Source organism: Suricata suricatta, chromosome 12 (genome assembly GCF_006229205.1).
Source record: "Suricata suricatta isolate VVHF042 chromosome 12, meerkat_22Aug2017_6uvM2_HiC, whole genome shotgun sequence".
In the NCBI taxonomy this organism is placed as follows: Eukaryota; Metazoa; Chordata; class Mammalia; order Carnivora; family Herpestidae; genus Suricata; species Suricata suricatta.
In genome coordinates, this window is record NC_043711.1 from 16,762,644 (window position 1) to 16,775,467 (window position 12,824).

The 12,824-nt window shown below is 38.2% G+C and overlaps 1 protein-coding gene across 1 annotated transcript in view; it reads right to left on the reverse strand.

Annotated features, from left to right (window-relative positions):
* Window positions 1-12,824, reverse strand: part of SMARCC1 (SWI/SNF related, matrix associated, actin dependent regulator of chromatin subfamily c member 1) — a 167,296-nt gene that overhangs the window by 60,756 nt on the left and 93,716 nt on the right. The window contains exons 20-21 of the mRNA XM_029917869.1: window positions 12,209-12,467; window positions 11,359-11,520 (exon numbers count right to left, since the gene is read on the reverse strand). Coding sequence (XP_029773729.1) covers window positions 11,359-11,520; window positions 12,209-12,467 — 421 coding nt within the window. The remainder of the gene's footprint in view (window positions 1-11,358; window positions 11,521-12,208; window positions 12,468-12,824) is intronic.

The window sequence follows — 12,824 nt, forward strand, 5'->3', positions numbered from 1 at the left end:
CCCTGTCACGCTCTGTGACTTTGCTCCAATCTAGCTGCACATTTGATCTCTCCATGTCCTTATTTGAACTCTGCGTTGAGGCTAACCTGGTTTACACATCCCACCCTCTGTACATCCGTCTGTTTCCATCTTGTGCCTTTGTTCACATTGTCCCACAGAACCGAATACTTGCTCCAACCTGGCTCAGTGACCTCCAAACCTCTTTTTCAGTGTTCAGCTCAAATGCCTTCTTTGTAAAGAATTCCCCAGACTACACTTACATGTCCTTCTGTGCTAACTCTTACAGCACCTCGCATACCCAGTCCCCCTTGAACAATTAATACTATGTATGCTTCATTATATCCCAACCCCTCCAACATGGAATGGTTTTTCCATGTATGGGTAGCTCATCACCAAAAAACAGTCCCAATTAATAGAGGGTATTGCTTATGTCTTACATAGTAGCCCAAGCAAGAGATCTCTAGCTAGTAACCAAAAAGCCTAACTTGATGAAAGTCCCCAAAAGGCATTACATATTCATACCATATAATTGAAGCCAATTTCTTCCTAAAAATAAGTATCCTACCTTTAATAAACATGGGTCATTAGGCAAGTCACTTAAATTCTAGCCATTATTAGCTAGTTCCTAGATGTTGTATGCCCAATTATGAGCTCCTCAGAAGTTTGACTCTGTCCTTCACCGCCTCTTGAAATAGGTCTGAAAGAGCCCTTCAAATAGAACACTGACAGAGAGAAGAGAGAAGCCACTCCACAGGATGGAAGTCTGATGATCAAATACTCTTCCACTGTTTTCTTAGACTCACTAGCCTCACATGTTTCACACATGGTGTTTTAGAAGTGCCTGATTTGTAAAATGTTATGAAGTCTTCACAGTGAGAAGAATGAAGCTATTTATAAGCGATGAATAGTATCTGAGTCAAGAACTGTAATAGTCACTTCTGGGCTTTCAGTTCCTAGAAAGTGACCCTTTCAATATTATCACTTTCAAGATGTTCTTAATCTCCTAATGGATTAGAGACTAGCTTTTCTCTTTACTGATAAAGTTCCTCTACACAGAACTGTTTCAAACAGCTCCAGAAGCATTCTTTGGAGTCCTGTATTCCTCAGGGTGTTAAGGAACTCAGTGGACAATCCACTTATTGACATAAAAGAATCTTCTCTGAACATTCTATTTGGGACTCAACATCCATAGAGCACACATCGTCATCTGTAAGGAATAAGCATCAATTTAACATAATCTTTCCAATTTCTCTAAACCAGAATTAAGATACATAAATCTATTCACAGTAGCAAAAAATTAAATAAAGAAAACCAATACCTGAAATCATGAAATAGAAATAGGGGGTTACTAAGGTTAAGTCTTTGACAGACCCTGGAACATGCATGTAAATTCCAACTCCCTGGGGGAAAGACTGACAACCTAAAAAGGGACTAAGATGCACTGCACTGTGACAATCATACAGGGAAACGTTCTTATTCCCAGGAGATGACGCATGCTGAGTGATCTAGGGTGCAAAGAATCATGATATTTACAACTTACTTTGAAATAGTTCACCAAAAACAATAAAAATTATTTAGGTGGCTAGACAGATAAACATGGCAAAGTTGAACCTAACTAGTAGGCACATGAAGTATCACTGTGCTACTCTAGGAGTATTTCAGCATGCTTGGCTACAAGTAAACAGGTTATCAGAAAGGCTATTTTGTTTAGTCTCCACGTCAATTAAAACAAAAAGTAATAAAGGTGTTTAATAAAAGTTTTCGGAGGGGGCGACTGGGTGGCTCAGTTGGTTAAATGTCTGACTTGATTTTAGCTCAGGTCATGATGGCACTGAGACTGAGCCCCACGTCAAATCCCAAATTGGGCTCTATGCTGATAGCTCGGGCCTACTTGCAATTTCTTGTTCTCTTTCTCTCTCTTTCTCCTCCCCCCCGCCCACCGCCAGCCCATTCCTCATTCGCATGCATTCACTCCTTGATCTCTTTCTCAAAAATAAACAAACATCAAGAAAAGAAGTTTCTGTGGTGCCTGGCTGGCTCAGTCAGTTGAGCATCTGACTAGATCTTGGCTCAGGTCATGATCTCATGGTTCAGTTCAGTGGGTTAGAGCCCTGCATCAGGCTCTGCACTGACGGCACAGAGCCTGCCTGAGATTCTCTCTCCTCCTCTGCTCCTCCTTCCTTGGGCACACACACTCTCTCTCAAAATAAATAAACTTTTAAGAATAATAAAAAATTAAATACAATAAAAAATTATCTTCAATATTCAAATATATTACATAAGTTATTTGGAAAATAAATCAATTTAACAACTCCTAAATGTGTGGTATTCTCAACCTAATAGGATAAGTTTTAAAAATATAGTCAGGGGCACCTGGGTGGCTCAGTTGCTTAAGCATCTGTCTTCAGCTCAGGTCATGATCTCATAGTTTGTGAGTTCAAGCCCCACGTCCTCTGTGCTGACCGCTCAGGGCCTGAAGCCTGCTTCAGATTCTGTGTCTCCCTCTCTCTCTGCCCCTCCCTTGCTCGCACTGTCTCTCTCTCTCCCTCAAAATAAATAAACATTAAAAAAATTATTTAAAAAAACAATATATAGGTCAAATTCATGCTCTTCTGCTCGAAACTCCCCCTCACTGGCTCCACTCCACCTAGAGTAAAAATTAAAATATTACAGTGGCCCATGAGCCCCTCATCATCTCCCATGACCTCTCTTCTGTGCAATCCAGCTACTTGTCCGTGTTCCTCAACTATGCTAGGCAGCTCCCGTCTCCTATTCTCTCCTATTCGTACACTGACTGCTCCCTATGCCTAGAGCACTCTGACCTCCGTTATCTGACAACTCCTCCCTCTGCCTCCTTTACAGCTTTGCTCAAATGTCACGTTCTTGATAACACACTCCCTGCCCTTTATTTTAAAACTGCAATTCCACACACTTCACAATTGCCTTCCTATCCCTGCTTTAATTTGTACCATACCACATATCAGCCAACATACTCTTTCTACATATTTGTATTGAATTTATACAATCTATGTTTTATATGCCACGTATTTCATCTTCCACCTTGAAAATACACAATCCTGGGGGCGCCTGGGTGACTCAGTCAGTTATGCCTCTGATTCTTGGTTTTGGCTCAGATCATGATCTTGAGGTTTGAGAGATGGAGCCTCATGTCACAGGAGCCTGCTTGGGATTTGCTCTCTCTGCCCCTTCCCCTGCTAATGTATGCATTCTCTAAACAAACAAACAAACAAACAAACAATCCTTGCAGGTGGGGATTTTGAACTGCTTTGGTCAATAGTACCCTACCATCTAAAACACAATGAGGGGCGCCTGGGCGGCTCAGTTTGTTAAGCGTCTGGCTTCGGCTCAGGTCATGATCTCACGGTTCATGGGCTCAAGCTCCACATCGGGCTCTGTGCTGACTGCTAGCTCAGTCTTCAGATGCTGTGTCTCCCGTTCTCTGACTCTCCCCTGATCATGCTCTCTCTCTCCCCAAAATAAAATATTAAAAATTTTAAAATAAAACACAATGAAACAACACAGTAACACAAAACTTTTACAATCTTACTTATCCCTATGAGTTAAAAGAAAAAAAAAGTCTATTAAGACTGACCTCCCATTCAAGAATACTTATGTGGTACAGGCTCATGCATTGAATCACTCTGACAATATTCTGGCGTGCGATTTTAGCATTTGATCTCATAGGGATGAATCACCCAGCTGCTCTTCCTGGTATATGTGCCGGTCTCCTTAGGCAGCCCCTATACAATTACAAGAGGGTCTAGGTCCTTCCCCATTATATATCCCATGGGATATAAGACAGGACAGTATGATGGAGCTATCAAATCTTTAATGATCCTTGTTCAACGAACGAAAAATGCAGACGCACCACATATGCTACAACAAAAAGAGGGTGAGCTTTAGGATCAGAGATTTAGGTTCAACATTTAGCTCCAATTCTCACAAGCCTATGTAACCTGCCAATAACTTTCTTTCCTTGGTTTTATAATAAAAACAAGACCACTTCCGCCAAAGAGTTATCCAGAAAAGAAACTCAAAGAACTAATCAGAGAATTCCTATATATGTGTCACTAAAATGGGTACTCAGAAATGTTGATTTTCAGCACCTTCTGAAAAATGTTTAAGAATTTCTTTCTCTTTGGGGGGGAGATCTTAACTTCCCACGCCTTCCCCTATAACCCAGGGGAAATAAAACCTGATAATAATTTTAGTTAAATGCAAGAGATCTCAAATATCAGCATTACTTTTGCTATTCCTAGAATGGACTCTGACCAAACAAAAACAACAGACCATACAAATTTAGAGACGTCAGTAGATAAGGGAATGACCAGAGTGAAAGAGGACAGAGAAGCCCCTCCTGATAAGCGAGAACTCACTTCCTTAAGAACTCCTCCAACTCTCCTAAAATGAAAACAAGAGGTGTTTCAGACCTACTGTTCATCTAGTTTCACTCTTATTTTACCAAATACTCCCCCCAATACAAACTCACAATGAAAAGTTAGATAGGTTAATGGGAGAAATCCAAGAGTCATCCTGTATTTCATAAGAAAACTTATTTTTCCCTGTATTTTCATTTTACCATTATTAATACACACAAGCTAACACATGGGGAACACGGTAAATTAAATATCACAATAAAAAGTATGTGAGCCTCCCCCTAAAGTACATCATCTTGGTAAGGAAAAGCATACAGCATTCTACTTCAAATCAGCATGTTATGTGATAAGGCACTATTTTATTATACCGGGTGTCAGTTTAAATATAAAACCGAGGGGTGCCTGGGTGGTTCAGTCGGTTAAGGGTCCTGAATCTTGATCCTGGCTCAGGTCATGATCTCATGGTCCGTGAGATCAGCGCCCTGCATAGGGCTCTGCCCTGACAGTGCAGAAAGCTTCCTTCGGATTCTCTCCCTCTGCCCCTACTCTGCTTGCACTCTCCTCAAAAAATAAATGAATGAATGAATAAATAATTATGTAAAACTGATACAGGAAAACCTGGGTATAACTCATTTTGGAAACATGCTTGTAATCCAAAGCACTTGTGTATCAAAGCAAATTTCAAGAACCATTGGCTCAGTTGTGATCATGTGATGTTTGGCATCACGTACTACTCATGTTGCAAAATATCACTCATTTATCAAGTTACAATTTATTAGAAATGTTTGCTCATCTTTTAGAACACTCGCAGAACACGTTACTTGAGATCCAAGGTTTTACTGTACTTTCTTTCCTCTATCTTCCTATTTGGAATGTGGCTAGGGAGGGAAGGAATTACGACAATTTTGCTGAGCCAAGTCCATAGCAAGAACCATTTGCCCGCTCCTCATTTATTCTATCAGTCACAGCCCAATTTAAATCACAGTAACTATCAGAGGCCATCATTAAGTTACAGATTTCTATTTACAACACATCCTGACCGAAACATTCATATTATTCTGGTAATCTCCTTTCCCCTTAATTAATGGTAAAAGGACCCAAACTCTGTAGCTGCAACTAGTTAAGTAGCCACAGCAGTTCAGAGAAGTTATCTGATGGGCTATTTCCAGATACTGGGCATGAATTTTACTTTCCGTGCCATTCAAAGAATCATCACCTCACCTCCATTGCTACCTGCAGCAATCTGATCCAAGCTCTCTCTGCACACTGAAAAGCATACCTTCTCTACTGAGTCAGAGTGAAGTTGCTAGATTTCGTTTTTGTCCCCTTAAATCCTGCTAAACTAGACTAAATGGCTAAGTCTGCAACCTGTTTTTTAACCACTGATTCTCTAGGGTTTCACGTACCAAATTTTTCAAAACAGATTTACATGTAAAAACATGTCCCTCACTTTGCAAAGTACGGAAACTTATTTGAATCAAATTAAGAAGGCTGTGCCAACTCTTTTCAATACCATGACCACAGGGAACCAAAAGACTCTACAAATGAACCAAAACCACAAAAAAGTCGAGGAAAGTGACACACTTCCCAGGCGTTCAATAGGCCTAGGCTTCCCCTGCCTGAGCAGGGCACTGCCCAGTGGTGCAGAATCAATAAAAAGCCAGAGAGATGTGGCCTGGCTTGCTGATTTGGGTATCCATCTAAGAGAGAAGAACAAGTGAGCTTTCAAACTAAGAAATACTGTGGATTTTCTGCTAGGAACAGGTTCAATAAGTTGCACTGAGGGTTAGAGTGAGAGGTTCAATAAATCTGAAAATCTGTTCCCAGACATTATCTACAAAATGTGACGGCAAGACTGACACTTTTAAGCAGAGGGAAAAAACAACAGCAGTAGGACCTATGCAAACTCATGAAGACCATAAGATTTTAGGCTTGAAGAGACATCACTGATACCTACTCAAACCACCCAGAGCAGAGCACCAGGAGGCAGATGGTATCATTTGTGGAGTACTGCCCAGCAATTTTAATTTCTACTTCACACTACCTTTATTCTAGAAGAATAAATGAGACCAAAAAAAGTGACTGCAGCTGAAGCAGAAGTATATAAATTGTGTATGACTGAGACAGAGATGGAATCAAGCCCCACGTCCAGCTCTGTGCTGACAGCTCAGAGCCTGGAGCCTGCTTCATATTCTGTGTCTCCCTCTCTCTCTCTCTGCCCCTCCTCACTCACACTCTATCTCTCTCTCTCAAAAACGAATAAACGTTAAATAAATAAATAAAACAAAAAAAGAAACTGTTTTATAATGAATGAAAAGAAAAATGTTAATCAACAATACAAGAAATGTTGGGAATCCACTAGTAAGTGTATATAAAATATTTAACTTAGTGTGAAAACTAGCCTCTTTTAACATGTAGGAAACACTGCCATTTGAGAAACCTGCTAAGAGGCTACTTTACTAAAATTTTACTGCTCTCATGATAAATTAAATAAAAAGAGATAAAGTCTTTAATAGCAAAAATTTCATCTGTCCAATATCACAGACTGACGTGGCTATACAGTATGTTACAAAGTACCTAATCATCATTTTCATATCACAGGTGAGAGAACTCAGAGCTAACGAAGGTAAACAGCTTTTTAAAGTCCTATGCCTCTATAGGGCAGAACCAAAGGTACAACTTAAAATCTGCAAAATCCTAAAATCCAACAAACAAGAAGCTTTCTATAAGAGACCTATCTTAGGTCCAAAGACACTAATAGATTGAAAAGTAAATTAATGGAGTAAATTAATGGAAAACAGTATTTCATACAAACACAGTAACCAAACAGAGCTGGAATGGTATGTCAATATTAGATAAAATAGACTTTTAGGCAAAAAAAAAAAGGTTACAAGAGAAAAAGAGGTTATATAATGATAGAAGGGCCAATCCACCAAAAAGACAGAAAAATTATAAATATATATGTAACAACAGAACCTTAAAACGTATGAAGCAAAACCAAACAGAACATAGATAGTTCAATTATTATTGGAAATTTCAACACACGATTTTCAATGAAGGAAAGACCAACCAAGAAAATGATAAAGTAGACAACTTGAATAACACAAGAAACCAGCCACACCAAACATACACAGAAAATGCCATTCAACAACAGCAGAATGCAAATGGAATACTCACCAGGACAATGTATAGGCAACAAAAGTCTCAATAAATTTTAAAAGAAAGAAACCACACAAATCATCTTCTCTGAATACAATGGAATAAATTTAGAAATCAGTAACAGAAGAAAATCTAAAACTTCACTAATTGATATATATTAAACCATTCATTCTTCAAACAACCCACAAATCAAAGAAACCAAAAGGGAAGTTATAAAATACTCTGAGAAGAATAAAAATGAAATATGTCTAAACTTATGGAATGCAGTAAAAAGGAATGCCAAGAGAAGTATTAATATAGCTATGGAAGTCAACATTTATGACGAAGCTCTCAAATCAATATCCCATCCTCCAACGTAAGGAAGTATTAAGAAGAGCAAACTTAAGCAAAAGAAAGCAGAAGGAAGAATGAAGATTATAGTGGAGATAAATTAGAGAAGAGAAAAAAACAGAATCCCTGAAATCAAAAGTCGGTTCTTTAAAAGATAAAACTGACAAGTCTTTATCTAGACTGATGAAGGAAAAAAAAGAGTGAACCAAATTACTAAAATCAGGAATAAAAAAAGGGACACTACTACCAAACTTACAAAAATAAAAAGGAATGTAAAAAGACATTATGAACTTAAAAAGCTTTACTGACATGTAATTAATATACCCTATGATCAACCCATTAAAAGAGTACAATTCAATAAATTTTAGCATATTCTCACATATGTGCAACCATTACCAAAGTAAATTTCAAAACCTTTCCATTACCTCAAACAGAAACCCCGTATCTTTTACCTATCATCCTCCTAGCCCTAAGCAACCATTAATGTATTTTGTCTCTAAAATTTGCCTGTTCATATTTCATATAATTGGAATTTAATAATACATTTTCTCCTCTCACTTCTACTATGTTTTCAAGGAGGATCCATGATGTCACATATGTCAATACTTCATTCCACTTTCTGGCTGAATAATATTCCATTTTAATACTACATTTCATTTATCCATTTGTCAGCTGATGGACATTTGAACTATTTTCAGTTTTGATTGTTATGATTTGTATTTCTCTGTGTGTGAGTGTGTGTGTGTGTGTGTGGCCAACAGGTGAGACAATGTACATGAAATGGACAAATTTCTAGAAAGACACAAACCAGAAAAACTGACTTAAAAAGAAATAGAACACCTAAATAGACTGCAACAAGTACATAGGGTGAATCAGTTCTTAGAAAACATTAAAAAAAACATCCAATTTCAGCTCAGGTCATGATCTCATGGTTCATGAGTTCAAGCCCTGCATTAGGTGAGCCTGAGCCCTGCTCTGGGCTCCATGCTTTCTCTCCCTCTCTCTGTGCCTCTCATGGGATTCTCTCTCTTTCTCCCTCATGAACGAACAAACGAATGAATGATCAGAATGTGAATACAGTTTTTTTAAAAATCAGGACTTGATGGCTTCCCATGTGAATTCTAGAAAACACTTAAAGAAGAATGAACATCAATAATTCTCATAGTCTTCAAAAAAAAAAAAAATTCCTAATTCTTGAAAGCCAGTATTATCTTAACATTAAACCAGATAAAGATACCAAAAAACTGAAAAGCAGCAAGGAAATATCCCTTATGAATACAGATACAACAATCCTCAACAAAATACTGGGAATAAACTAAATCCAATTGAATATTATATGGATTATTCCCATAACCAAGTGGGGTTTATCCCAGAAACCTCAATGTGTCAACAGGCAGGAATGAATTAATACAACATATATAAGAAATAAAGTAAAAATACAACATGGTCATCTCAACTGATACAGAAAAAGCAGTTTGCAAACTCCAACACATTTATAGGATAAAAACATTCAACAAATTATAGAGGAAATTTCCTAAACTTGGCAAAAGGAATCTAGGAAAATCCAACAGCTAACATCATACTTAATAATGAGATGCGTTGCTCCGAAGATCAGGAAAATAAACTCGTTTACAATAGCATTCAAAAGAATAAACTACACAGGGATAAATTTAACTAAAGGAAATGTAAAACATGTGTCAAGAACCTGCAAGACGAAAAAATTCAAAAGTACACGTAAAGAAGATCTAAATAAAGGGAAAGGTGTCCTGTGTTCATTGAAAGACTTCACACTGTTAATATGACAACAACCCACAAATTGAACGCAAATGAAAACCACAAAATACCACTTCACACCCACTCTGTGGTTTATTTTTTAAAAAGGTCAGAGAGGAGGAAACAAGTGTTGGTGAGGATATGGAGAAGTCGGAATATTCATACATTGCTGGTGAAAACATAAAATTGAACAATCACTATGGAAAGCTGTTTCTCCAAGAGCTAAACAAAGAACTTCCAATTGATCCAGCAATTCCATTCCTAGGTACCAAATATCAAACTATGTTCACAAAACAGCGGGTCAATGTTCATAGGAGCATTATTCAAAATAGCGAAAAAGTGAAAATAGTACAAATGTACATGAACTCATTAATCAATAAGTAAACTGTTATATTCACTGAAAGAATATTATTCAGCACAGAAAGGAATGAAGTACTGATTATATACTACAACATGGATGAACTTGAAAACCTTATGCTAAGTTAAAGAAGGGAGACTCAAAAGCCCATATAACGTATGATTCCATTTATAGGAAATGTACAAAATACGCAAATAGAGACAGAAAGCAAATCAGTGGCTGACAGGGCTCAGGAGAGAAAGAAATGGGAAATGACCGCTTAATTGGTATGGGATTGTCTTCTGGGGAGATCAAAGTGTTCTGGAATTAGATAGTGGTGACAGACACACAACAGTGAATGTACTAGAAGCTACTGGATTGTATACCTTTAAAGGGTTAAAATGGAAAATTTTAGGTTATGTGAATTTTACCTTAATTAAAAAATAATGAAAAACAACAACGAATTTAAACCTACCCACCAACCTATAAATTAAAGTAATAACAAAAGTCCTTTCAATATTCCTATGTCTACATGCTCAAAAACTAGATCTAAAAACAGGCATTATGAGGGGAGCCTGGGTGGCTCAGTCGGTTAAGTGTCCGACCTCGGCTCAGGTCATAATCTCATTGTCCGTGAGTTCGAGTCCTGTGTCGCTTTGTTCTAACAGCTCAGTGCCTGAAGCCCATTTCGGATTCTGTGTCTCCCTCTCTCTCTCTGCCCCTCCCCCGCTCATGTTTGCTCTCCTTCAAAAATAAACATGAGTGAATGAATGAATGAATGAATAAAAACAGGTATCATAAAGTGCCTGGCTGGCTCAGTCAGTGAAGTGTGTGACTCTTGATCGCAGGGTTGTAAGTTTGAGTCCCACCTGAGTGTAGAGATTAAATAAATAAATCTTAAAAACTGGCATCAGATATTTCACAGTGGTGATGTTATGAATAGTTTGAAATAACCTTTGAATTCTATCTACCATAATAGGAAGTGATAAAAGAAAAACCATCATATTAATCTTGAAGGGACAAGTTGATACTGATCATTGTTCTCACTTTTTTTTTTTTTTTTTACATTTATTTATTATTGAGAGACAGAAAGAGACAGAGCATGAACATGGGAGAGGCAGAGACAGAAGGAGACACAGAATCTGAAGCAGTCTCCAGGCTCTGAGCTGTCAGCACAGAGCCTGATGCAGGGCCTGAACCCGCAAACCGCGAGATCATGACCTGAGCTGAAGTCGGGCTCTCAACTGACTGAGCCACCCAGGCGCCCCCTGTTCTCACTTTTAAGTGCAAACAAACTCAATTATTTTAGCAAGTTGAAATACAGCATCTACTACCCTGTCCTTGGGGACAGCTGTGACTCACCAAGCTTTTCTGGTTCATCAGGTCCCGTGCCTGCAATGCAGCTGCTCTCCAGCCCATATGTGGGGTCCACTTTCCCAGAGGCTCGAGCTGCTTCTTGTACTTTCTTGACATGAGCTTCGACCAATTCCAGTGGTACCTCTTCTCTGACCCGAGAAAACTCTTCTGTTTAAGAATCAAAATGCAACAGTGTGACCTGGAGCACAAGTATGTGCTTTAATGTAAACCACTATGCGATCCAACACATTACTGTCTTGCAGGCACTGACCTTTCTGGGTGCTCAGGCCTATCTACGCCAGCAAATCAAGAATGCCAAATGAGGTAGTCATGTATGCTAATGAAATTCCAAGATTCTAAATTTTAACTTACGTGTCACAGTACCCTGCTGTATAAATAACAGAAATTTCTAAATTTCTATCAATAACAATCAAAATTTCTGCCCAAACTTAATCTGACTCTGCAGGCTGGATTGATAATAAAGAAAACAGCAAGGATTAAACAACCAGAAAGCCAAGAAGGAGTTTTACAGTATGACAATGTTCTAACTGTAATAAAAATCCAACAATGTTAAATGGTTCCTTCTGTTGGCTATGTCAAGTCCAAATGAATCAACACAAAAAATGCCAATTCTTAATAAATGCTCTTAATTTTAAAATTATATATTAAGTGCTTTTAAAATGTTGTAATACTTTGTAATATGGTAGCTTAAAGAGGTAATGTCTGACTTTCTGCTAACTGAAATGAACACAGCAGCTAAAAACCTTTCAGTCGGAGACAACCTGTATATGAAGTCAAGTACTAGGCCGTTATCTGAAACTACTGTGCTCACAACACGGCTTAGGAGAGTCCATACCCAAAGCTGCTTTTGCTGCAGCAGATGCCACACGAGGGTCCACCACGGATGCCAAAAAAGCAACAGTGCTCATGACTGGGTTTCCTGACTGACTGAAAGGGACAGGCTGGTAGGCCAGGGGCCCCAGTGAAGCATCTGAATTCTCAAGGTACGGGTCCTCAATTGGAAGCCTTAGAAAGTGGAGGATGCATTCATCCTGAGTACGACTTCCGACATGCTCTGATACTTTGTTCCAATCATCCTTGTACATCTCCAGGGCCTGAAACAGAAAAACCCAGGTGCTTTAGTATCAGGTGACAAGGAACTAGTATGCAACAATATCAGAAGCCTGTGACTAGTCTTAAAAACAGTTCTGGGTTTAAAAAATTAATAATGAAAATGTATACTGTACATAAGAAAATAGGCAGATTTGGTTGCTTTTCTAATTATACTAAATCTCAATCAGGCAAGAAAATATAAATAAAAAACACTTATAAAAGGAAGAAGAAGTGTCTTTTACTAATACACACATAACTGCTTATACAGAAAATCCTAAGAAGTCTACAGAAAAACACTAAAACTATAAACTTACCAAGGTCAGAGGATAGATAGGTAATAGAAAAACTCAATTATATTT